Source organism: Vulpes vulpes, chromosome 8 (genome assembly GCF_048418805.1).
Source record: "Vulpes vulpes isolate BD-2025 chromosome 8, VulVul3, whole genome shotgun sequence".
Classification (NCBI taxonomy): domain Eukaryota; kingdom Metazoa; phylum Chordata; class Mammalia; order Carnivora; family Canidae; genus Vulpes; species Vulpes vulpes.
The window spans coordinates 77542746-77570477 of record NC_132787.1 but is presented as its reverse complement, the minus strand read 5'-3'; the positions used below and the strand labels follow the sequence as shown (position 1 = coordinate 77570477).

At 38.3% G+C, this 27732-nt stretch overlaps 1 protein-coding gene across 24 annotated transcripts in view; it reads left to right on the top strand.

Annotated features, from left to right (window-relative positions):
- Positions 1–27732, top strand: part of MTA3 (metastasis associated 1 family member 3) — a 220688-nt gene that overhangs the window by 151576 nt on the left and 41380 nt on the right. For all 24 annotated transcript variants that reach the window (XR_012003145.1, XR_012003151.1, XR_012003144.1 and 21 more), the window contains 2 exons: positions 16158–16346; positions 26674–26748. Coding sequence is in view for 14 of the 24 variants with exons in the window: in XM_072767199.1 (XP_072623300.1) it covers positions 16158–16346; positions 26674–26748 (264 nt within the window). In the remaining 10 variants the exon portion in view is untranslated. The remainder of the gene's footprint in view (positions 1–16157; positions 16347–26673; positions 26749–27732) is intronic.

Genomic DNA, 27732 nt, shown 5'->3' with positions numbered 1-27732 from the left:
GATCATGCCCTGGGCCGAAGGTGGCACTAAACCGCTGAGCCACCCAGGCTGCCCAAGACTGTTTATTTGATGCTAGTTACAGCATCACTCATGACACTACATTATCTATCCTGCCTCTTTTGAATACCAGTTTCTGATTATTTTCTTTAAATCATCACTGTGCACTGCTGCTGATGACTGCAAATGCAAATCTTGCCCAGAATATGCAGAAAAATGTGAGCAATAATTTGTTTTCTGTTCTGTTAAATGTATCTTTCAGAGTTTTATAGTATAAACTTAAATACATCTTCCAATCATGTCTTCCTTTAAATTTTTCAGGACATAATCATTACCAAACAAAATGCACCAAAAGTCCTAAAAATGTCTCCCCTCAAAATGTATCCAAAATCTGACCATTCCTCTCTGTCTCAAGTTCTTCAAATGTTAACCCAGACCCTTTCACTTAGGGTACTGGCAGGTTTTCCCAAGTCTCCTCCTAAAAGTTTCAATTTTCTTTTCTCTTTTTATTTAAAGATTTTACTTATTTATTCATGAGAGACACAGAGAGACTAGCACAGGCAGAGGGAGAAGCAGGCTCCACGCAGGGAGCCCAATGTGGGACTCGATCCCGGGACTCCAGGATCACGCCCTGGGCTGAAGGCAGGCACTAAACCACTGAGCCACCCAGGGATCCCATCAATTTTGTTTTCTGATGGAATGGAATACAATGATAGGTTTTATGACTTTCTGGTTATATTCCAATTTGAAATGCTTTCCACAAAATGCCACAATAATATAAAAACCACAATAATATAAAAACTCACACTGGAATGTACATCACATTTGTTTCTTACAAGACTTTCTTATGCTATAGGTGATGGTGAAAGCATTAATACTCTGTAGCCATTATGGAGCATCTTTCTTTATGCATTCTCAGAGACTAGATTGTTGTTTATAGAAGCAAGTTTTGTTCTCTCCATTGGTACATTAATATTTTATATAAAAGTTTAGGGGTCTTACAATAGGTTTATATTTTGTTTTTTAGAGTACATTACTGAAGGAGCACGAGTACAAGTTGCATGTTTGTAAAATAACCCTCAAAATCCTGTCAGTAGATTATCTGAACCAAAACTATATAGAATCTAATCACCACTTGTATTTTTCTCCTGTTCAAGGAGATTTTTTTCTCAATTCTAAAATCAATGTATGCTTTTTTGAAAAATTTCAAAATTTAGTACAGCAGCAGCCAAACAAACAAACAAACAAAGCTTTGTTCTCCTCACCCAGAGTAGAATATTCTTACCATTTTGTAATAATTCCTTTCAGCTACTCTTTGTGCATTATAAACAATAATACCAGCAAATTACAGAATAGTACAGAAGATAATGTAATAAAATTCCACATAATGCCACCTAAACAAATGTTAGTATTTTAGTTCTTTGGACTAAAGAAAATTTCAACCATTATAATACTGAGTCTCTAATAGTCTCTCCCTAGTTCTCTTCTCTACCCCCCCTTTGTACCTTTGATGCCTGTCACCCCTGCCTCCTGTCAAGAGGCAGCCACTATAACAGATCTGCTATTTATCTAGTCTGTTTTTCTAGTTTCACTGTGTATTTGTGTGTCTGAAAACAGCATAAAGATTGTTTTGCATGTGTTTCAATTTACTCTGTGACATTTTGCTCTTTGCCTGTTACTGACATCTAGCTATTTCAATAAACACATACCCACTTCACTCATTTTAACCACTGGGTAGTATTTGTAGTACTCCTTCATGGAATGTAACACCACATTATTTATGTACAATGAACATCTGGAGTGCTTTAAAAACATTTTTCATTTGCTACTACCCATAATGCTTCATTGAAAATTCCAACACATTTCCTTTATGAGCATGTATGTGAGCTTTCAGCCATAACAAGAATTGGAATAGTTATTCATAGTGATTCATAGGGCAGTGCTCACTTTAAATTTGACCAAATGCAACCAAGCTATTCTACAGTCTGAGGTATAAATTTATAATCCCACAAGCAGTCAATGAGTATTTTCCTTTCTCATCCATTTTTTTTTAAGATTTTATTTATTTATTCATGAGAGACAGACAGAGAGAGAGAGAGAGAATGGCAGAGACACAGGCAGAGGGAGAAGCAGGCTCCATGCAGGGAGCCTGATGTGGGACTGGATCCAGGGATTCCAGAATCACGCCCTGAGCCAAAGGCAGGCACCCAACCGCTGAGCCACCCAGGCGTCCCTCTCATCCATTTTCTTATATTGTCTTCAACATTGTGTTTTTTCATACTAAAATTTTTACTAACCTGATGCTTATCTAATTTTATTTTATTATTTTTTTAATGATTTTATTTATTTATTCATGAGAGACACAGAGAGAGAGAGAGAAGCAGAGACACAGGCAGAGGGAGAAGCAGGCTCCCTGCAGAGAGCCCAACGTGGGACTCGATCCCGGGACTCCAGGATCACGCCCTGGGCTGAAGGCGGTGCTAAACCGCTGAGCCACCCAGGCTGCCCTCTAATTTTATTTTAATTTGTGTTTCTTAATAAGATTAAGCAAGTTTTCTTATGTTTTTTGGCTCTGCAGGGTTTTTCTTCTTTGTATTTTACTTTTATTTTTAAAAAATATTTTGTTTATTTATTTGAGAGAAAGAGACACCAGGGTCAGGGACAGAGGGAGAGGGAGAAGCAGACTCCCTGCTGATCAGGGAGCCCGATGTAGGGCTGAATCCCAGGACCTTGAGATTATGACCTGAGCCGAAGGCAGACACTTAACTGATGAGGTACCCAGCCGCCCCTCTTCTTTGTATTTTAGATTCATATCCTTTGTTCATTCTTCACTTGCATTATTTTATTTTATTTTCTAATAGTTTTAAAATGTTATTCACATTCAAGACTATAAATATATCTGGAGTTTATTTTTTGAAAGTAGAGTGAGGTATGGGAGTCTAATGTGTTTTTCTCCCCCTATGGAAAATAAACATCCCAACACCTTTTATTGAATTGGTTGTTTCCTCATGATTTTGTAATGCTTCCTCTCTTATTTCAGAGTTTTAGATATGCTCAGGTCTGCCTCTGGATGTGACCTATTCTCTTCTGTCTTGTTGATCTGTCTGTCCCTGCACAAGCACTACCTTATTTAAAAAAAAGGGGGGGGGGGCTTATAAATCCCACATGAACTTTCTTGTTAGGACATAGTGGAAGTCGTTTAAATTGGAGTTTACTACTTTGCCTACTCCACCATGTTTTCCTTAACAGTATAAAATGAGCACCTTTTCATATCATTATAAAAATCTGGAAAGGATTTTTTGTTTTGTTTTGTTTTGTTTTAAATATTGTGTGATCGTGCCTATAGATAAACTTGTTACTTATATAGCCAGTCTCTTGTGGTTTAACTCTGAGATACTGCTTCCCAGATTATAACTGGGGATGCTTTCCCTGTTGTAGTACAGCAGATTCCCTTTACCCTGTCTGAGGAGTGAGAGGGGCAAGCCTGTTCAAGATATGGTACAGAGCTCTGTGACAGTTGGGACTGATTTTCTTGGAGATAGGTGTGAACAGGTAAAGAGCAGGTATGTAGGTTTTTGGTTCCCGCTATAGCAACTCTCTGCTTCCCACTGGTGGTGACTGGTGGGACAGCGGGAGAGTTTCTTTTGGAAGAAGGCAGTTTTTTGGGTTCAGTATTTGTTTTGTATCAGTAAAGGCCGTTTATTAAAAAATCATTTTAAAGAGAACACAATCTATGTACCTGAATTAGTTAAAACATCATTTTGTGTGTATCTTTTGCAGTACTTGCTTGTATACTCATTCTAGGCAGGGTTTTCACACCCTCCAGTGTTTTCATTTCTCGTGTTTTGTTTCCTTTGGTATTTAGCAGTTGGGAAGCCACTTTGGTATTCTCGCTATTATCTTAAATCATTTACTACTCTAATTGTTACTTTTTGAAGCAGAAGTGTACTCAGAGGCTCAGAAAATTGCATTTTGTTGTTTGTAAGGTTGGTTTCAGAGACAGGATTTGATCTGTTCTTGACTCCAACTAAAGAATTCTCTCCCAGAAAAAAAAAAAAAAAAAAAAGAATTCTCTCCCAGATTGCCTCTTCTCTCTTACTCTGGTTAAAATGACTTGGTTTAAAAAATCTTTGTTGTTGTCTGTCTTGGATTAGGCAGCACAGAAGATCTGTTCTTTTGTCTGCAACATTGAAATGCTTTGGTTTCATGCTCAGACTACTCTAAGATTCAGCTTTCTTTCTTGTTTTTTTTTTTTTTTTTTTTTTTACTATTTTATTTACTTATTCATGAGAGACGTAGAGAAAGAGTGAGGCAGAGACACAAGCAGAGGGAGAAGCAGGCTCCATGCAGGGAGTCCCAGTGCTGGACCCGATCCCAGGACTCCAGGATCATGCCCTGAGCCAAAGGCAGGCGCCAAACCCCTGAGCCACCCAGGGATCCCCTGTACTTGGACCTTTCTATATATTGTTCTTGTGTTGAGATTATTTTCAGTGTCATAAAATTGACATCTTTCAGAAGTCACAAAATCAGGAAGATTTTCTATGTCCTTTGTTACTTCAGATACAATGACTTACACCTTGAATCCTGTTTGCCCTGTAGTATCATGCCTTCTACTTTGATGTTGACATATAAGAACCTGGGGTGTTACTATAGAAGTGAGTGGAGTGGCTAAATATTGATTTGTTATATGTTGATAATATGAGTTTTACAGATTGTTTTCCAAAAGGATCATATGAAAAGCTTGCAAGTTGTTTTGTGCCATTCAGTCAAATCAGATTCATCATTCTGTTGAATTGGAGAGTCAGGTTCTTATTTTTTCTTTCAATGTTTTCAGGTCTGTATAGATCAGGTGTACCTGTCTCCATCATGTACCCAGATTTGTATCTGAAGACCTCTCACTGCAGAGAAGGGTTATAGAACTGCTACAACTCAGTTGGCCTGGTCTAGGTGATTTTCTTTGTGACTTTTCCTGTAAGGACTACAGTTGGCTTTCAGCATTCATAATCCAAAGCATCTGTTTATCCTAGACTCTGTATGCTACTTGTCGAATCACCTGTAGTGTTTTGGGAGCAGATAATTAAGCTGCCTGCAGATCACTATGTCTGACGTCCTTGTTTTGAGATCTATTAAAATCATAGCTAGACTGAATTTCAAACACTGCTAGTCTTAAGATACATGATAAGATTTATAATTGTTAAAAAATTGAAGTCATGGAGGCTTTATAGATTTCATCCTTGTTTCATTAAAATGTAAAGTGTACTTTGTACAATATGCAAAGGAAGAAAATCCATTTACTCTGTGTTGACCTCCCTTGTGGAAACAGAATTCCTTAGAACAAAGTAAACCCCGAAGTGGTCAGTGAGTGGGAGTTGGTGGGAGGCCTACCTTCTTACTTCCTGTTTGTGGTCTGCACCCTATATGTGGAGGGATGGAATGCCACGTGCATTGGTAGGGAGCCTCAGTCTCAGAGAACAGGTAATTATATAGGCACTAGATTTCTCTTTTCCTTAGACCCTGAGGACTAAAGCAAGTTGGAGGATAGGATCTGAGAAAGAGAGTTTTTTGAGTTTTCCAGGGCTTTAGAAGTCTTCAAGGATAGACAATATTAGAGATGGTAGTCAAGTAACTTATATAAAGATTCATATTTAATTAGTGACAGAATCAGTACTAGAGACAGACTTTGTGATGCTGAGTCTGGTTCTGAGAAAGGTCAGACTGTTGATTTTGTAGGGAGGAGACTAAATCCTGGAACATCTCTAATTCTTCTATCTAATCTTTTTAAAATGCAGTTCTGACTTTGCAGTCTCCTACCTTACATCCTTTTAGTGGCTTTTAATTGCTTTCAGGGAAAAAAACCCAGATCCTTAAAACAGTCAAAAAAAAACTGAGGAGTTTTGCCTGGCCACTCTGTCCAGTCCCTGGCCCTGACACTTTCCCTGTGTCCTCTGGGACCCAGCCAGGCTGTGGCCTTCCTTTGGTTCTGAGGTTTGCCTCCTGCCACAGGACCTCTGCAACTTCATTTCCCTTGGCTTGGATGCTCTTACAGCCCCACCATAACACTTCATCTTTCTTCAAATCTTGCTTAAATCATCCATCTAAGGCAGTTAACTTTTTGATGTGCTCATGTAGAGAACCAACCACATTCCTCCAGGGTAGTTATTTATAATGAGACATTTATTTTTGTAATTATCTTATTAATGTGTGTCTCTAGCTCTCTTCTTCCAATTCCTTACATACTGGCTTGTAGCATTCATTAGTATAGTGATTGTATCCTCATTTTCCACACTACTGAATTCCCAGTACTGAGCATAGTTCTTGGTATATATTCTGGGTGTTCAGTAAATATCTGAGAATGACTAAATTAGTTTCTATTTCTGACACATAAGACAATAGGTTCTTTTTTTTTTTTTTTTTCTTTTTTTTTAAGACAATAGGTTCTTATTGAAATCGGTCACTGGAGTAGGTTTTTCTGTTAAAATGTTACTTAGATTTTAATAAATCTTTATTGAATACATCTCATCACTAAGTGATTATATTTGAATTCTCATTTCATTGTGTCACTGGAGCTGAACATACACAGTCTAAAGACCAGGAATTATAGAATGTTTTAGACATTGGATATACTTGTTCAAAAACTGTGGTAATGGGGTGCCTGGGTGGTTCAGGTGGTTAAGCATCTACCTTTGGCTCAGGTCATGATCCCAGAGTCCTGGGATCAAGCCCCACATTGGGCTCCCTGCTCAGTGGGAAGGGAGCCTGCTTTTTCCTCTGCCTCTGCTGCTCCCCTGGCTTGTGCGCTTGCACCCTCTCTCTCTCTCTCTCTGTCAAATAAAAAACAAAAAAACAAAACAAGAAACTGTGGTAAAGTAGGCACAATATAGAATTGTCATTTTAACAATGTTTAAGTGTATTGTGTTCTGGCATGAAGCATTCACATTGTTGTACAATCACCAACATCCATCCCCAGAATGTTTTCATCTTCCCCAACTGAAACTTTGTACTCATTAAATAATAACTCCCTGTCCCCCAGCCCTTAGCAACCACCATTCTACTTTCTGTTGCTGTGATTTTGACTATTCTCTAGGTACTTCATTTATAAGTGCAACCATACAATATTTGCCCTTCTGTATGTTATTTCACTTAGCATAATGTCTTCAGGTTTATCTGTATTGTAATGAGTGTCACCATTTCCTTCCTTTTTTGAGGCTGCATAATACTTTATCATACATGTATTCCACATCGTGTTTATTCATTCTTCTGTCAGTAGAAACTTCAGTTGCTTCTACCTTTTGGCTATTGTGAATAATACTGCTATGAACATGGGGGTACAAATGGATACTTCTATGATTCTATGGGTTTTCCCCTGGATCTATAGCTCATGATTTATTTAACTATATGCAGGTTATTTAACATCCCCGTGCCTGAGTTGTAGCATCTGCAATGGGAATAATAGTAATATAAAACATATCTGTGCTGCTTTAGGGGGTTACCTCTTGACAAGAAGAGGGTATACAGACACATGTCCATAAATTGCAGGTGTATATGTCCAAGCATCTAGAACTTGATGGAACTACAGTGGCTCCCCAGAGCATGCCTCAGGGTAGTTTCTCCTGGGCACCTGGATTCTTTGAGAGGCATAGAACTCTCTATGAAATTGGCGGCCTGGATTGCGTAGAAGATAAGTGATTTGTTGCTATGGTACAAGTCTTTCTACGCTTCCATCAACATTCCAGAGAAAATTACACTGGACAGTTAATGCGCCTTTGTTTAAGGTAATATTCACAAATACTGGGCTCTTCTGGCTCTAGAGGTTGTGTCCTCACTAGGAGAGAGAGTATACCATGTCTCAGTGTCCTGAACAAGATCTCTGGCACCCTCTTTCCAGCCTCTGGAAAAGTCTAGTTCTGAGTTACCATATGGCATCAATTTGAGAATTAAATGTGGTAATACTTGTAAATCATTTAAAATCCTATTTGGCACAATGAGGGCTTAGTAATACTAGTTGTTTGTTGAGATGATGATAACAATGATACATTTTCCTTCCAATTTTGTTGAATCTCACTTACTTTCTTCTGATTTAATAGCATTATTGATAGTCTAAAAGGGCTTTTGTCATGCCATATTTACTGTCATTGTAGATTATCAAGTTTGAATATAGTCATTAGATTATGATCAGTCATACATTTTAATGTAATTGGGTGTGGGTTTTTTTGTTTTTTTGGGGGGGGTTTCTTTTTTTGAGAATGAGAGACCATGAGGATAGGGTGGAAGGAGGAGAAGGAGAGGGAGAAGCAGACTCCTCACTGAGCAGGGATCCCCATCCCAGGATCCTGAGGTTATGACCTGAGCTGAAGTCAGATGCTTAAGCACTGAGCCACCCAAGCACTCCATTTTAATATAATGTTACAAGGAGATTATATGATTTAAAAATCTTTCCCTTAGGGATCCCTGGGTGGTGCAGCGGTTTGGCGCCTGCCTTTGGCCCAGGGCGCGATCCTAGAGACCCGGGATCAAATCCTACGTCGGGCTTCCGGTGCATGGAGCCTGCTTCTCCCTCTGCCTATGTCTCTGTCTCTCTTTCTCTCTCTCTCTGTGACTATCATAAATAAATAAAAATTAAAAAAAAAATCTTTCCCTTAAAACAAGCTATACAGTAAAATTTTTCCATTAGAAAAACAGGAAAAAGTGATTAACTTATTTTCCTAAAAAGAGAAAGTTGACTTAACCAAGAGTAATTTTATTCTTCAGGTATTAACTCTATAAAAAATGCTAGCCATTAATCATTTACTTTGTTCTCTTCATTTGTGAGTTCTGTTGAAATCACTTATTTCATATAGGGCCTTGAGGGCACTGGGAGTTTGAAGATGGTGCAAATCACAGTCCTTACAACATTTAAAGGAACCTGTACTAAGCAGAATATAAAAATCTTTATTTTTTAAAAAAATAGAGTTATTTATTTTAGAGAGAGAGAGAGCCTAAGGGTGGGCCAAAGGGAAAGGGAGAGAGTCCAAGCAGACTCCAAGCTAAGCACGGAGCCCAATGTGGGGCTCAATCTCATACTCCTGAGATCACAACCTGAGCTAAAACCAAGAGTCAGTTGCTTAACTGAGCCACGCAGGTGCCCGTAGAATACCTAAATGTTTAGATTAACCTTTTGGGTATTAGTTTATATCAGAAATAGTCTTCAAAATGAATATAAAATTAACTGAGAATTCCTAATTTTTTTTTAAACTCAGTTTCCTAAAACTTGAGTATTATTCTTGTTTCCAAAGCTGTAAATTAGAAATAAAACTAATAAGACTATCACTGCAGTAAAAAAAAAAATATGAAACATGAAATCATTCTTCCTTCTAAATATATCATTAAGGCAATAAATGAGTGGTATTATAGTACTGTTACCTAATCTAAATGCTTTAGTGAGACTTTCTAGTTGTTCCAGTTATGTTCTTTATAACCAAAGAAAAAAATTTCTGGTCAGAGATTCAGTTGAGAATCATTTATTGCATTTAGTTGTCGTATTGCTTTAATTTCCTTCAGTCCTGAACAGTTCATTCTTTGTCTTTCATAACCATGGCATTTTGAAAGTACAAGCCATTTATTATGTAGAATGTCTCTTAGTTTGGCTTGTGGCTATAATTTGATTAATAATTAGAATAAGTTTTTATTCTACTTAAGTTCATTTTGATCAGTTAATTCAGGAAATTTTTGAAATTTCCTAAATTTTCAAATTTATCAATGTAAGTTTTCATTTTATTCTTTCATCAGAATAATTTGGTAAATCTCCTGATAATGTTTATGTGTGTCATTTCCCTTTTTTTCTTGATAGTTTTGCCTGATTTTTCTTTTTTATTATCTAAAAAAAATAAGAGTTTAGTTGATTTTTTAAATTATATGTTTTCTATTTAGTTTTTTTCACTGTTTATTATTTTCTTCCTTCTACGTTTCTTTGGATTTACTCTGATATTCCCATTCCAGCTTTTTAAGACTGACTAGAGCCCATCAACTTTGTCTACTTTTCCATCATCAGTATTTAAGAGTGTAAATGTACCTGTATACTTTGATTATGTAATATTTTTATTATCACTTGGTTCTAAGTATTTCTTAATTTACTTTATAATTTTGCTTTTAATTGTGAGTTAATTTCCAAGAAAATAAAGTTCATAAATTTATCTTAATTGCCTTGGGGGTCGTGGTCCAAGAGCATGTATGATACCAATTCTTTTAATATATTGGGATTTCCTTTAGGGCCTGGAATATAAACCTCCATAGGATTTTACTCCTCAGGTCTTACCTACTTTTACCTCAGCCTAGTAAAAAGGAAGCTTTGTTTTTATCTCTTCTGTCTTGTAGCAATCTAGAAAATGCCTTCAAGGTAAAAGCTCAAGTCAGTATGGAAGTTTACCTGTCGCACTTCTTCCTGAATTATTTTAGCCTCCCCTTGCCTGCATTGGTTGCCTGTCCTCATACAGTTGATAAATATTTGTCTGGTTGGTGTCTAGAATTACCCGGGGGATGGGGAAGAATTCCTAGTTCTGCTCATGCAAATGACATTTAGGGCATAGGGTTACTGTGGCCTTGCCACCCATGTAGCTTTCTTGTGATACTACTCAAAAGGTATGACTTACAATAAGGACATGACTCCGGGTGTCTTATAGATTGATTTGAGTGAATGACGACTAAGTCTTAACGAATTTTATGATGAATGAGGGATTTTGATTTGAGTACTATGCACTGAAGCAAAAATGGAGAATGGATGGCATACTTCTCTTTTATATATAAAGTGTTTTGCTTTGATCATGGTTTACAGTTTACTCATAAGAATTTATATTCACCTCCTTGAAAAAACCATATGCTTATTAATTTTTAAATAGACTTGGTGTTCTTAATGCTATAGTTTGTGCTAGAGGTATACTTATGAAGCTATTATAAAATGGTAACTGAGCAAATCAATAGTTAGGATTGAATATATACGTGTGTCAGTTAGCTGTGGCCGAAATAACGCTACATGTTACAGGCTGTAGCATGTAGCTACAGACTCTAAGATGGAGATCTGTATGTAGGAAATTTATTAGGAGTAGAAGAGAAGGGAAAGAGGCAAGTTTGAACAGAGGAAGAAGATGGGCTATGATGCTGTATGAATGAAGGCCTCAGTCAACTCCATGGGACGTTTTTTTTTTTTTTTTTAAAGATTTTATTTATTTATACATGAAAGACACACACACGGGGGGGGGGGGGGGCGGGGGCGGTAGAGACACAGGCAGAGAAAGAAGCAGGCTCCACGCAGAGAGCACAAGGTGGGACTCGATCCCGGGACTCCAGGATCACGCCCCAGGCCGAAGGTGGCGCTAAACTGCTGAGCCACCTGGGCTGCCTTCCATGGGACGTTTTGAAGGGCTATCTTCCCACAGCACATCTAGCATGGAGTGAATAAGTTCTTTATTCTCAAAAGGAAAAACCCAGATTTATTACACTGCCCAGTGTTTCAGTGGCTTATAATAAGCATTAATTTCTTACTCTGTGCAGATTGTCTAGGATTCTGCTGAAGTAGACCAGGCCAATTTAGGTGCCAAACTGCAGGAAGAGTCCAGATCTACTTCATGTATATCTCATCCTCTGCTGACAAAAGCCAATAGCTCAAGAGGGCAAGTCCAGACATGCAAACACATGTCAAGGCTCTATTATGTCACATATTTTGAATATCTTACTTGCCAGTCAAGTCCTGTGGATAGACACAACATCAGTGGAATGGAAGTATACTCTCCTATGGAGGTCCAGGGGAGGGAGTGAATATTTGCTGAATAATAATCCAGTCTACCATAGTGTGATTCTACTTAATGAACAAAAGATGAGAATTTCACTGCCAAGATTTCATTGTCAGTCTTTCTCCTAAAATATTTCTGTTTGTCATCTCCATCTGTTATGAATGAGATGAAATGTGACAACACCTTCACCACTATTTGGCAGAGAGAACAGCTTGTGCTTAGTTCTTATGATTTTTTTAAATTTAGATTTGAATGGATCTTGTCTTGTGTATCTGTATCTCTATTGAAAACATGGTATCTTTGCAAAGTATTTAAGAGGAAAGATATTCAGTTTTTTTGCATTTAGTCTTTAAATTCTTCATCTTTAAATCGAGATATACATACAGTAAAGTGTATTAAGTATACTTAGGTACAGAGCTTTTAAACTTTATATATATATATCACACACACACATTCTTATAATCACCATCCAAATCTAGATAAAGAACACTACCAGAATCCCAAAAGATTACCTCATGCCCCTCCTCAGTCAGTGATCCCCCGCACCAGATACAACATCACACCACAATCCCCTGCTTCTGAGGCAATCATTATTCTGACTTCTCTTCCCATTGATTGTTACTTTTCTCCAAGTTCATCTAAATGGAATCAGCCAGTGTCACCCGGGGGGCTCAGTCGGTTCGGCGACCAACTCTTAATTTTGACTCAGGGTCCTGGAATCAAGTCCTGTGTAGGACTCCACCCTCAGTGCAGAGTCTGCTTGAGATCCTCTGCTTCTCTCCATCCCTCTGCCCCTCCCCCTGCTCATGTGTGCTCGCTCTCTCTCAAATAAATAAATCGTTTAAAAAAAATAGCTCTTGGAATATCTAGCTCTTGGAATTTTTATTATCTTACTGATAAAACATAAGTCATACATCAAACTCCTGTGTCTTAGTCTGTTTCTGAGAGTCTTCACTTGTTGCCTTGTCTGTGTTTTACTTAGAGCTCTTTAGGGTAAGATCAGACTATATAAAAGTAATTCAGAAGGAGCCACCTGGGCAGCCCGGGTGGCTCAGTGGTTTAGCACCGCCTTCAGTCCAGGGCGTGATCCTGGAGATCCGGGATCGAGTCCCATATCAGGCTCCCTGCATGGAGCCTGCTTCCCTCTCTGCCTCTCTCTCTGCCCCCCTCCCCCGTGTCTCTCATGAATAAATAAATAAAATCTGGGAAAAAAAAAAAGGAGCCACCTATGTGTGTCAGAAAAATGGGGTTAATATGGACTCCTAGCACATCATGTGATCCTGATTTCCTTTGTGAAGTTGGTCATCAATTTCAATAAAATTATTCCCTAGGGATTCCACAGTGCATATGTCTGATGAGATGTTTATTATCTGCACATACTGATCATGGTGATACTCTCCTCTGGGCTGTGTTTTAAAGTGGGCTTTGGGGGTTTCATAGTCTCCGGTCAGCTACAAGTTGAACCCATTCTTTCCATTTGATTTGTGACAGTGCAGGAGTTAGTCTTCTGAAAGCAAATACTTCAGTGTTAAGTAACACTCTGTAAAGAACAGAACCTTTGAAACAATCTAATCACTTCAGGTTATGGTCCTAATCACTTATAAAGGCTATGATATTGCTTTGGTTCTTTGAAACCTTATTAAATAATAGCCTATCATTTTTAAGAGTACCTCTAAGAAAAGTATTTTCATTCATATCACATGAACAAAAGACTGAATATCCTTTCATGCTTTGAGTGGCTGGTATAATATCAGCTGAGAAAAACTCACTTAATTGTGTGACTTTTGGTTTCAGAACACCTGCTAATTATAAAAATTACTTCTACCTCCTGAGGAATCTCAGCAGCACAGTTCATTTATATAATTATTGATTTTGAATATCACTGTATCTTTTTCAGTTTTGTTATCCATTGTAAATTTTGTTTCAAAAATAATTGTTTATGGTAATACATTATTAATTGAAAGGATCCCTAAATGCTATTGGATTTTGTTTTCACTTTCATAGATCAGTTATCTACAAATAATAATTTCAGGGACAATGTAAACGTGTTTAGCTGAATCTGTTAAACTGCTGAATCTGTCAAGTGAGGTTAGCTAGAAAAAGTGGAGTTCAATTGATTCTGAAGTTTGCAGAACACAGGCAAAGAATAAAGATCAATTCTAACATTTTTGTAACCCTTGTGGCAGAAAGGTGAGAAGAAATTCTTTTGAAAACTGAAGTTATTATTCCATAATGGTGACATATATAGCAAAAGACACTATACATGGTCAGTGTGATTATACCTGGGGAGTAGAAAATGAAATTCCTACTTGCCTTTGTTTTGTGGAACCCAGTGATTTATTTAAGAGAGATGTTAATCCTTATTAAAGCAGTAAGTTAACATACCTTAAACATGTTTGTAGATCTTAAATCCCATCTTTAGTTCTATCAACAAATTCCTATTCTAGACCCTTTTTCAATGTCTTAATGTATCACAGTGTAAATATCTTTTTAATGCATGCTGTAGCCAATAATTCTTTCTTTTTAGTAGATGTTAGTTGATATTGGAGCTAATTTTATATTTTATATATATTTTTTAAATTTTATTTATTTATTCATGAGAGACACAGAGAGAGAGGCAGAGACACAGGCAAAGGGAGAAGCAAGCTCCATGCAGGGAGCCTGACGTGGGACTCGATCCTGGGTCTCCAGGATCATGCCCTGGGCTGAAGTCGGTGCTAAACCACTGAGCCACCCAGGCTGCCCTAATTTTATATTCTTACATGGATAGGGAACTCACTTATAAGCTAAATTTTAAGAAATGTGTTGTCAAATTGATGTGATGCTATCTCCATTTTGTGAAAATTTCAGAAGATGCTTTGTGTACAAGGTGCAAGACTTGCTTTCATATGTTAGAAAGTTTAAATAGAACTAGTTCTCCCGGGATCCCTGGGTGGCACAGTGCGTTAGCGCCTGCCTTTGGCTCAGGGTGCGATCCTGGAGACCCAGGATCGAGTCCCATGTCGGGCTCCCGGTGCATGGAACCTGCTTCTCCCTCTGCCTGTGACTCTGCCTCTCTGCCCCCCCCCCCCTCTCTCTCTCTCTCTCTCTCTCTCTCTCTCTCTCTCTGTGTGTGTAACTATCGTAAATAAATAAAAATTAAAAAAAAAAAAAAAGAACTAGTTCTCCCTTGATAAGAATTTGATCACCTTGCCAATCAAATCCGGGCCACACCTTATCCAGACACAGCAGAACAGATCATCCTGTTTTGCTCTTTTCCTGCTACACATACAAATGTGCATGTATGCTACAAGTGAATGTCTTTCTCTCTGGTAGAAAAACCATTTGAGGTTTTTCAAAGCTTAAAATTTTGATACCTAAGTTTATTCACTGCTTCTGTTTAGAAGAAGCCTTTTTTTTTTTTTTTAATTTTTTATTTATTCATGAGAGACACAGACAGAGAGAGAGAGGCAGAGATACAGACAGTGAGAGAAGCAGGCTCCATGCAGGGAGCCTGATGCGCAACTCAATCCCGGGTCTCCAGGATCACACCATGGGCCAAAGGCAGGCGCCAAACCACTGAGACACCCAGGAATCCCCTGAAGCATGTTTTTTAAGTAAGCTAGACCCAAGGTACTTTTGCAAAAAGCCAGGAAATCTGGCTTTTTTTGCAAAAAGCCAAGAAATCTGTCTTTCTTCCTTTCAAATTACTCTTCATATTGAAAGTCTCTTGAAATTTGTAGGAAACCTACCCCAGCCTAACCAATCCAAGCAAGCCTGGTTATCTGTTCTTGGTCTTATAAAATCCTAATCACGTTACTGTTTTCACATGGATATGTACTTTAATTTTGTTTTGCTTAACATGAATGTGTAGTTTTGTTTGGTGTCACTATCATTTTCAATTCCACTGTTTTCTGTATCTCTCATTCTTAGGACATCATTCTTTTAATCCAACCTGAGAATATTTTTTTTCTCTCTCTGGTACATACTCTGTTTTCCCCATGTCAAGAAAGGCTGTGCCAGCCCTGTACAGTAGCTGAAGTGATTTTGGTACTCGTTAACCAAGAGGATGATGAAACTTACTGGCTTCCCAGTTTAACACCTAGAGACTCTGGATCTTCATGGTTAGGTTACTATGACAAATGATTGCATTTTTTATTTTTTTTATTTTTATTTTTTAGTTTTTGCATTTTAAAAAATACACGTCTTAGAAGGTACAAATCAGCGTTTTCTTAAAGCAATGAGTGATACTGTAAGTAATCTGATGTTTAAATTTTTCTTAATTTTGTTACTTAAAAAAACAGTTGAGTGTATTAGTGTTAATTTTAAGTGCATCACACATTTTAGTATTTCTGTTTTTAAATAACCTAGGAAATTTACATTTTGGCTAATCTTTTCTCTCCATTTTGTTTTCTTTAGTTTCATGCTATGGATACTTTGTATAGGCACAGCTATGATTTGAGCAGTGCGATTAGTGTCTTAGTACCAGTTGGAGGACCTGTTTTATGCAGAGATGAAATGGAAGAGTGGTCAGCCTCTGAAGCTAGTTTATTTGAAGAGGCCCTGGAAAAATATGGCAAAGACTTCAATGACATACGTCAAGACTTCGTAAGTAGAAAATTGCAAATAAAATGTTGGGATAGGAGTGTTTTATCTTTATCAGGAATTTGGTAAACCATTTAGCAAGCCTGTGACTTAGTAATTTTTATCTGCTCCCTGTGGAATGAAGGCTAGTCTTAGGGAGAAAACTGACTTTTCTTTGGGGAAGTAATTATAAGACCCAGGGTTAGGAGATTCTGAGTTCAACTTTAAGATATGGATAGTTTTTCTCACCATTTGCACTATTTCTGAGCTCTGCTTTTTGAGTTTGTTACTCTCCTTTAGACCTTTTATATTTTTATATTAGTAGGATGACTAATTGTTGAGCCTGAACTTGATGTGGACCTTTAATATGGAAACAACCTGTACCAAGCAGAGTAGGAAAATTTGCTTTAGGAGTTTTCGGTCTTTGACTCCTCTTAATGATATGTGGTATCTTACTTGCATTTTAAGTACTAGATAATCTTACCTACTATTGTGTGCTTCCTCTTGTCTTTGTAGTTGTGGAATTGCTCTCTTTAATTAAGCTTATAATCTCTTTGAAATGGGGAAAGTTCTATTTGAGAAGTCCATGGATAGCTTTCTATAACAGTCATCCTTTCTAGCTTATCCAATTTGTTGGTGTGTGATTGTTCACAGTAGTCTCTAGTGATCCTTTGTAGTCCTGCACTATCAGTTGTATTGTTTCCTCTTATTTTCATTTCTGAGAGCATTTCAGACTACTACTTCTTTTTTTTTTTTTTTTTGTCTAGTCAATTTTGTTGATCTTTCCAGAAAAGTAACACTTATTTTCATTGGTCTTTTGTTTTTCTAGTTTATACTTCCATTTATTTCTCCTCTGACCTTTGTTGCTTCTTTCCTTCTGCTAACTGGATACACTCTTTCACTTACTTTTTCCTTTTTTTTCCACTTTAACCAGATAATTTCTAATGACCTATCTTTGAGTTCACAGATTCTTTTTCTGCTTAATCATGTGTTTTTGGTGTTCTGTGTGGCATTTTTCATTTAATTCATTGTATTCTTTTTTTTTTTTTTTTAATTTTTATTTATTTATGATAGTCACAGAGAGAGAGAGAGAGAGAGAGAGAGAGAGGCAGAGACACAGGCAGAGGAAGAAGCAGGCTCCATGCACCGGGAGTCCGACGTGGGATTTGATCCCGGGTCTCCAGGATCGCGTCCTGAGCCAAAGGCAGGCGCTAAGCCGCTGTGCCACCCAGGGATCCCTAATTCATTGTATTCTTCAGCTTTAGAATTTTTGTTCAGGTTTTGGGGATTTTCGTGTGTGTGTGATGTGACTTTTTTCTCTTTTGAGCTTATTTTTGTATATTATTTTCCTTCTTTTGGAGTCTATCTCCTGATTTCAGTTCTATCTATATTTTCTTGTAGCTCATTGAGCTTCCTTATAACCATTATTTAAAAATCATTATCAGGAAATCATAGATTTCCATTTCTTTGGGGTCAGCTATTGGAAAATTGTTTCTTTGGTAATGTCATGTTTCCTTAATTTTTTGTATTTCTTATAGCCTTGTGTTGATGTTTGTGCATTTGATTTACTAGTCACCTCTATCAGAATTTACCCACTGGTTTTAGTGGGGAGAGACCTTCACCTGCAGTGGGTGCAAGGTTGTTGAAAGGGCAAGTCTGATGGTTCCAGCTCTTGGGAAGGCCCATAAGCATACCGTATATTTGGCTCCATCAGCTGGGGTCAGTGTCAGTTAAATTGCAGGAGTCTTCAACAGCCAGTGCTCCGGGTATCTGCAGTGGCAGTGAAGGCTGTTGGGGTCTTTGGTGGCAAAGGCTGCTGGGGACCTCTTGATCTCTTTCTCTCCTGTGGGATATATCATTGCCAAAGGGATCCCTGTCAGCATTGGATCCAGCTTTGGAGTACCCTTGCCATGGCAGTGAGCACGAGGTGTGAGCATGCTTGGACCACTACAGAGCTAGGAGTGAAGCATGTAGGTTTGCAGAATGACAGCAGTCTAGGGTCTAGGTGCTGGCTGGCCTGCCGTGTCAGTGCCAGAGATATGAACACATGTGGAACAGACATGGAATCAAGGTCTACAGTGCGGGTGCATGCGGAGCAGCCAGAGTTCTGGGGTCCTGGTTGTTCACAGGGTTGGAAGTTGGAGCTGGGAGCTCTGTTCCTGGGGTAGGGACACAGCATTGTCATCTGGGAGGGGAGCAGCAGCATTTCCCTCTCTAGGAGGTCAGTATCAGCAACAGCGGTTGGTTACTTCAGTAGCAGAAGCTGTCAGTTTTCTCAGGCTGTGAACATGGTGGGGACTGTGCAACTGTCCTGATGGCTATTGAGGTCCTCAGTGGCAATGGCTGCCTGGCTCCTCTGTAGAGTAGGCCACTGGGACCACAGTGGCACCCACTATGTGGCCTATACTGATAGCTTTTACCCTTCTTCTTTCTTAGCCATTTCCAGATGTCTCAACTAAGCCTACCTCTGCATTGATCCTTTCTGAGTGTTTTTCGTTCTTTGCTCCACTGTGTTGCCATAGCTTCTTATTTTACTATATCCATCCTTCCAGGGCTATTTTTATTTGTTGATAGCTGTCAGATACAAAGACAGGTATCTCCTACTCCTCTGGCTTGCCAACCACATTCTCCCTGTTCATTTTCTCCTGAGTTGTCTAGTTTGCTGTCATAAAATAGATAGTAATCTCCTACTACCCTTTGAAGGTCTTGGGGATGGAGCTTTAGTGATGCTCCCTGTCTCATTCCTGATACTGGGAATATACTTCTCTCTCTTTCCTATCAGTCCAACTAGGAGTTTGTCAGTTTTCTTGATCTTTGCAAAGAGCCAGTTTTTTGTTTGATTGATTTTTGTTTGTTTCATCAATTTCTGCTTTTATGTGTGTCAAATATTTCCTTTCTTCAGCTTGCTTTAGGCTTAAGTGCTTTGTCTTTTCCTACTGTCTTTTTAAGGTTGAAGCTCAAGGTTGAACCTTTCTTTGTAATGTAATCATTTATTGGTAGTATATGTTTTGCTGACAGTGATTTTTGCCTCTTCTCAAAATCATCTTCTGTCCTCTTTAACAAAAATGTTACTCTATATGGAACTCATTTTCTTCTTTTTCTTTTTCAATATTTTAAAGATGTCTCTCTGGCTTACATAGTTTCTTTCTTTCTTTTTTTTTTTTTTTTTTTGCTTACATAGTTTCTGATGAGAAGTACTTTTGTATGTAAATGTTTCTTTTTTTGTGTGCTCAAGATTTTCTCTCTCTCTCTTTTTTTTTTTTTTTATTTTCTCTTTTCTTTTGTGTTTTTAGCAGTTTTATTACTACAGTGCACCTGGGTGTGGTTTTTTTTGTAATCATTCTACTGAGTTTCCAAGAGCTGTAATCTGTTTGTATGTTAGTTTGTATAATTTATATTGATCTATCTTCCAGTACACTAATTCTATGTCCAGTATACTGAGAAACTTGTTAAAGGAATTCTTCAAATATGATAGCATGTTTTGCTTGACATTTATATTTTATTTTTCATACCTTTCATCTCTGTTTAAATTTCCTATCCATTCATGTGTGCTGTCTTACCTTTTTAACCAGATCCTTTAATATATTAATTTAATCTGTAGCTGGGCCAGTTTTGGATTTGGTTGTTGTCCTGTTTACCTTCAGGGTACCACTGTACTGGAAGGCCTAAAATTTCATGTACTGCCTTGACATTTTGAGCGTCACTGGGCCCCAGAACTTAACTGAATTCCACTACTCTTTCCAGATTTGCCCCTCACCCAGCAGGAAAGGTTCCCCACCTGCCCAGTTCTTCTAGCACCTCCCCCTGCTCCTCCTTCAACCGTATGGGTTTCACTTCCTTGCCAGCCTACAGAATTACTCAGACAAGCCAGGCCCATTCTCCCATAGGAACCTTTTCCAAACCAGGATATACCTCACCTTCTTGCTACACAGAACCTTACTCCCCCAGCCCCTAGTGACTCACTGTGGCCCTACATGGTGTTGTCTTCCTGTGGGCTGTATCTGTGACTAATGAAACACTGTGCGTCTCTGCTGTTTGTCTTCAGTGTTGTGTGCTGTCCGTCTGGCCACCTGATACTCTTTTGAGGGGCAGGTCCCTCCCTCAATGAAGGGGTGAATAGGAGGTTATCTGAACATCCACAGACTTCAGATTCTTACCTGTGCTTAACTCAGGGCCTGGAATGTGGGAGGGCTTCTTCAGTATTCCTGTCTCAGCCTCAGCAAGCCCTGTCCTCTAGGGCCCCCTCTACATTTTGATAAGTTGTGTTTTCATTTTCATTGCTTCAGAGTATTTTTCATTTTTCCTTCTGATTTTCTTTTTTGACTCATGGATTACTTAGAGGTAAGTTCCACATATTTCTGATTTTTCCATATATTTTTGTTACTGAAGTCTAGTTTAATTCCGTTGTGATCAGAAAACATACTTTGTAAAAAAAAATCAAATTTTACATTTTTTACATGTGATTGATTTTTGATCTCAGTATATGGTCCATTATTATGAATATTCCATGTGTTCTTGAAAAAAAAGAGATATTTTGCTATTTAGTGGAATGTCCTATACATGCTACTTAGGTCAGATTTATTAATGGTGGTACTTAAGTCTTCTGGAGCCTTACTGATTTTCTGTCTACCTGTTCTGTTCTTGAGTGAGCAGTATTGAAAGCCTCTAGCTATGACCGTGAATTTTCCTGTTTTTCTTTTCAGTTATAGTAGGTTTTTGCTTGAATTATGCTGAATCTCTGTTACTAGATACATACATTGAGGATTGTTACCTTCTCGTAATGAATTGACCCTTTTTAAAAAAAAAAAAGATTTTATTTATTCATTCATGAGAGAGAGAGAGAGAGAGAGAGAGGCAGAGGGAGAAGCAGGCTCCATGCAGGGAGCCCAACATGGGACTCGATCCCAGGTCTCCAGGATTCCACCCTGGGCTGAAGGCAGCGCCAAACCGCTGAGCCACTGGGGCTGCCCTGATTTGACCCCCCCCCCTTTTTTTTTTTTAATTTATTTTTTTTATTTTTTATGATAGTCACAGAGAGAGAGAGAGAGGCAGAGACACAGGCAGAGGGAGAAGCAGGCTCCATGCACCGGGAGCCTGACGTGGATTCGATCCCGGGTCTCCAGGATCGCGCCCTGGGCCAAAGGCAGGCGCCAAACCGCTGCGCCACCCAGGGATCCCCTGATTTGACCCTTTTTAAAAAAGTTTTTATTTATTTATTAGAAAGAGAGATTACAAGTGTTCTGATGAACACCTGATGGAGATCCGTGGCAAATGTGGATGGATTCCCGTAGTACTTAGAGCTCCCATAGATGTTAAACAGTTGCCCTAGCTCTCTGTTGACTTTTAATAATTTGGTAAATTTTTGGTTGTTTTCTTCTTACTTTGTTTTTATTTATTTTATTTTATTTTATTTTATTTTATTTTATTTTATTTTTTATTTTATTTTATTTTATTTTATTTTTTATTTTATTATTTTATTTTATTTTATTTTATTTTATTTTATTTTATTTTATTATTATTTTATTTTATTTTATTTTGTGCTTTGCCAAAGTGAAAATAGTTCATGAGTTTCATGAGTCTAGGGTTTACTCAGAGTGACTTTGGAATTCAGTTCAGTTGATTGTCTTGTAAATTTAGCTCCATGATAGGCTCAAGAATTGGTGTGGTTTTTAGATTATCTGGATTTTTTTTCTCTCCTCATTTTTAGGGTGAGAATGACATTCTCTTGTAGGTTTTATATTCTTAAGAGAAACAGGACCTGAAATATACAAAGGAACCTGATAAAAGTGCAGAACAGTAAAGTCTGTGTTCCTTCATGCATTCAGGTCTCTTGCCATAGAAACTTCTTTCAGCAGAGGATATTTCCTGGCTGTTTCATCATTTAAACTTCAGTTGCAGATAACAAAATTACAAAAGCTATTTTAAACAGAATGGGATTTGATTTTGGATAATTATTTTTATAGTTTTATATATTATATAATATAGAGTCAATTGATAGGGTTGGAGAAATAGGCTCCAGGATGGACATCAGAACATTCTACTGAAATGGTCCAGCAGGGGAGCTTCTACCTCTGCCCTGTCCAGGAAGTGGGAAGCTGGCAGGTTAACAACCTCTCTTCCAGGATTATACTACTTTAACGATGATTTTGGAATTAGGAAGCCCCTAGTGGAGCTGATGGCTCTAGGACAATTTTATGCCTCTTTGCTCTGCTGCAGCTAAACAGATACCTGTGCACCATTCTATCCTGCTTAATTCACTTCTGAATTTAGGTCTTCTACATCTGTTTGGAAGAATAAATCACAAGGGAGTCTCAGAAATACAGTATTTCCATTCTAGCCTTCCACTATAGGTGAGTGAACTTGAAGGAAGTTGGAAAGCCATAATTGGAGATGACAGTCTATTTGAGTGAGCTAGTTTAAGGAAAGAGATTTATTACAGGGTGTGGTACAGGCTAACAGAACCTCCAGGTGGGCCAGAGATCCAAGTTTAGATGCTTCACAGCTGGACTTTTAAAGCCAAGAACAGTATCTAACTCTGCAATGGCAACATTCTAGCAGAAACTTAATTTCTGCTCCAGCCTGACTGTCAATAAAGGCCACACATTGGTGTGCCTGGCTGGCTCAGTCAGAAGAGCATGCAGCTCTTGATCTCAGGGTCATGAATTCAAGCCCCACCTTGGGTGTGGAGATTACTTAAATAAAATTCTTAAAAAGGCAAATGCCACATACCTAAGGCCTATTCTTTGAACACTTTACTTTCTACCTTTGTATGAGCTAGAGTGCTTTTGATTATGGATAAGAGAAACTCAACCTCACCTAGCTTAGAATAAAGAATAAATGTATTATATTCATACATATAGAATGTATGAACATTCTAGTAGAAACATCCATGCTCTCTACCTCTTGGAAACCATGATGTTATGTATGGATGGCAGAAAGGTCAACACAGATGCCCCAGAAGAACATGATATCTCAACATGGTATCTCATGATATATATATATATATATATATATATATATATATATATATATTTTTTTTTTTTTTTTTTTTTTTTATGATAGTCACAGAGAGAGAGAGAGAGGCAGAGACACAGGCGGAGGGAGAAGCAGGCTCCATGCACCGGGAGCCCGACGTGGGATTCGATCCCTGGTCTCCAGGATCGCGCCCTGGGCCAAAGGCAGGCGCCAAACCGCTGCGCCACCCAGGGATCCCATGATATATATTTTTTTAAGATTTATTTATTTTAAGAGACAGAGAGAGTACATGCAAGGGAGCAGGGGGAGGGGCAGAAGGAGAGGGAGAGAGTGAATCCTCAAGCAGACTCCCTACTGAGTGTAGAACCCTATGCAGGGCTTAATTCCAGGACCCTGAGGTCATGACCTGAGCCAAAATCAAGAGTCATACACTCAGCTGCCTGAGTCAGGCGCCCCTCAGCCATCTTTCTTGCCAAACAGTTCATTCTCCCTGCATGCAGCCTCATTCTTATGTTGCTCAGTTCTCTATCTGGATGTCATTTTGTCAGCTTGCCTAAACATGGCCCATATGTCTGCATCCTTGGTTGAGGGTATCTGGGGAAAATGTTTAGATCTTTAAGGAAGGTAAGCTGGAAGTGGGTGGATAATATCTGCCATCATTCAACATCATCCTTGCCTTCTGTACATGCTTCCTTTCCATATATCAACTTTTTAAACAATTGTAATTATCCCTGAATTTTTAGGAAATGTGGTACTTTTTCTTCAAATTTAATGTCACAGCATCCTTCTCTGGTTTTAGTCACAACTTGTCTTTATAGCTTGTTACTTATGCATTCAATTGTAAAGGTAAAACTGCCATTAACAGACCTTATATAAAAATAAAAAGGGAATTGGGCTGCTGAAGGAAAATCATTATACCAAGCAAAGAAAGAAATAAAGATAGCTTCTTTCATCTTCTTTCTGTTTCTGATACTTATCCTGAGGCCTTTGTTGGCATTCAAAATCTAATTCCTCTACTATTCTCCTCTTAGTTCCTTAGATGGTCGGTGTTCTTAATCTGGTAGGGTGACCCATACCTTTATTCCTGAGGGTTCTGAGCCCTGGGTTAGAAGCAGTGTTCTGTGAGAATAAGTCATTCATAAATCTGTGGTTGGTATTGCTAGCTAATGCATTATAGGCAAAAAAGGCAAGTCATATTTAGAATAATTGTCTATTCAACAAGAACAAGATGTCTATTCATTCCAGGATGCTGAGAGTCTAATGTAACTGACATGTTACCAGGAATGGTGCCATGTTGGAAGCCCAGTATACTCTGTTCCTTGCAGATTGGACACCTGGAGTAATCAGATCAGATTTGGTGAGAGGACATCCATGTAATAGTACCCATGTGTAATCTCTGTCTGCTTGCCTCTGTGTTTGTTTATGTGTCCTTTGAGCAGTCATTGTTTTGGCTAGGAAGGAGGCTGAGAGAGCTCTAGAGGAGATCGTCTTGTCCTGCTGATACTAATGAGAACTTCCTCTCCAGAGGGAGCCTTTGATAAGCATGGAGACACAGATATCCTCACACTTGGGCCCATCCAGAGGTATCCTTCCCATAAACCTCTTTCCTAAGCCTCGATGTTACCAACCTTCTGATCTGATTCCTTTCAAGTCCCCAATCATCATGAGAGTTAATAACCACTCTCTATGAGTGGGTATGGATTAGTACCTCTGACCAGATGATGACTAATGTCCTGCCCTCCCAAAGGTTGTCCCTTCTTCACTGTGCTTCAGAGCCACTCCTGCTTGGGGCTGAAATGCTGCAGCAGTAGTACTCTGGTCAGTGCCAGTATATCATGCAAAGCCATCTGCCGCATTCAGATTTTTTCCTTCTCACTTGACATATCCTAGGGAATGCTTATGAAGCCGTGAGGGTTGAGGGAGAAATGATCCTGCAACAGGAGTAGACACACTGGGATATGTTACTTGTGCTTTCAAGAGCTGTACTTCTTGATGAGAGAGCAGTGGTGATGAGCACAGCTGATTAGGACTTTATGGCTTAGATAAAATCTGTCTGATGATGAAGCTCAGGTTACATAGGCACTTGGTTTCTTTTTCTCAGCCTTCCAGGTAATTGCAGGCCAGGAGCTGTTTCTCAGAAGAAGAACAGTTAGGAGATAAAGAGGTCTTAGCTTGCTTGAGCTCTGGGGGACTATGCCTGTGACTATTCTCTGAACCCTGGGGGACTATGCCCATGACTATCCTCAGACATCACCATGAGGTTTTGTGGTGGGCTGCTTACCATCCCTCAGACGTTGAACTCCATTAGATTGTTTGTTAGGTTGTGGAAAACGGTACTTGCTTTAGCTGTAATGCAGCTGCCAGTGGCTGTGTGACTTGGTCCTTTAAGGAGGCCGCATTTGTAACTGCTGTTGGAATTGCCACCCTGTTAAGCTTAAAATAATTTTCTTTTTCAAAACTCCGTTTTCTCTTCAGAGCAAACAGGTGAGTGAATTATGGAGGTGATAAGAATGGTGTGGATATTGTACACATCGATATCAAGCAGACCCCTAGCAGCAGTGGGGTGTGGAAAGTACTGTTTTGACACTCTAATCCCCATGGTACATTAGGGCAAGCCAGCTAGGAGTCAGGAAGAGCGCTGAGTCATCTATCGGTAAAATCTGCCGTTTTACCGCAATAGCTAAAGATTGTGGCTGTCGATAGTCATTTGTTTGAAGGTTTGATCTATTCTGATTTACATCTTGGATGACTGACAGATTTCCCTTTACAGAGGGATGTATTGAATATCGTTTTGGTTGTGGGTCTCATTAGTAGGAGCTCATTTGGCCAGTTTTGAGTCATTATGGAAAATAGCAAAGGTAAGCTTCCTATTTCTCAAATACAAGTCACACTCAGCTATATTGTCTTTCAGAGGTTTTTATTTTATTTACAACAAAATAGGTCAAAATAAAGCAGTCTTTTAAAAGATAAGAACTGCTTTGCTGGAGACTAAATGACAACCAGGTGTAGCTGGCATCTTTGGAAGTTTAAAGGAACTTAGGCTAAATTTATTCAAATATCACTTCTAAAAATTGTACTTCAATCCCACCTGCAGCCCAAGAATAACTTTCCTGAATAGGTCACGAAATATTACCATTTATAATCCTTAATAAAACAGGAGGTGAGAAACAGAATGTGTTGTACTAGAGTCTCTGACTTAATCGAACTTGTTTGGGGTACCCTTTGCTAAGAATTTTAATTTTCTCAAACACTTCTCCTAGAATGAATCTTCCGTGTGGATATTTGCCTCATTATTTTTAAAAAGTGATTTTTTTAAAAAAGAAAGCAGTTTCTTACAGTAGCTTGTTTTCCATTATCATGTTGAATGTTTTTTCAGCTCCCCTGGAAATCATTGACTAGCATCATTGAATATTATTACATGTGGAAAACTACTGACAGATACGTACAACAGGTAATTTTTTCATATTGCTGCCAATACAATTATATTAGTGTGAGCTTTCTGTTCATATCTTTTTTTAAAAAACCTTTTAAATTATTTTATTTATTTATTTGAAAGAGAGTGAGAAAGAGGAAAGGCAGATAGAGAGGGAGAGGCAGACTCCCTGCTGAGCAGGGAGTCCAACAAGAGGCTCCATCCCAGGACCCTGGGATTGTGACCTGAGCTGAAGGCAGGACTTAAACTGACCGAGCCACCCAGGCACTGCTTTCTGTTCATATCTTAATATTTCTTAGCAATACACTTAATTTTAAATATGTTTGCTTTATCTTTTCTTTACTATTTTAAACTTTATGTAATTTCACATCCTTAAAACACTGCTTAAGATTTTAGTCCTCAAAAAAATTTTTTTTTAGTCTTCATATTTTCTTTACTTCAGAAGTCATCATTGGTAAATATTTTGGAAAGACGACAGGGAAGGATACCACTAGAGAGGTATTATATTCTGTGCCAGGTGCATCGTGCCTTATCTGTTTGTGAATATAGTTGACAGGAATGACCTAAGATGTGAACAAGTTATTTTTACGGATTATTAGAAATTTAGACCAATGCCATCAGCCATACAGTTGAAGATATTTTAAAAGATCTGGAACCTCCTTAGATGACATTTGTGTCAAATATATCTCCCCTGAGTCTTTGACCTTAATTAGAGTAGTTAATCTTACTAGTTTGTAGTTTGATGTTTTAGTACTGTATATAAATTTTTCTCGAAAATTATTTCTAAAAGTAGGGAGTCTTTTGAGTTCTTCCTAAATGTTCCAAGTTGAGGTAATTTTCTCAATTACTTAATTTGAGTACTATTACTTTTGGGGAAAGGCACATTTTCCTCAGTGACTTCAGGCAATATTTGTTTTTATATTCTTCTAGTCACAGGTTAGAGCTGGTAAAGAAAGGAACAAATATATTCAACACAGAGATTATTTTCCTTAAGTTATGTGA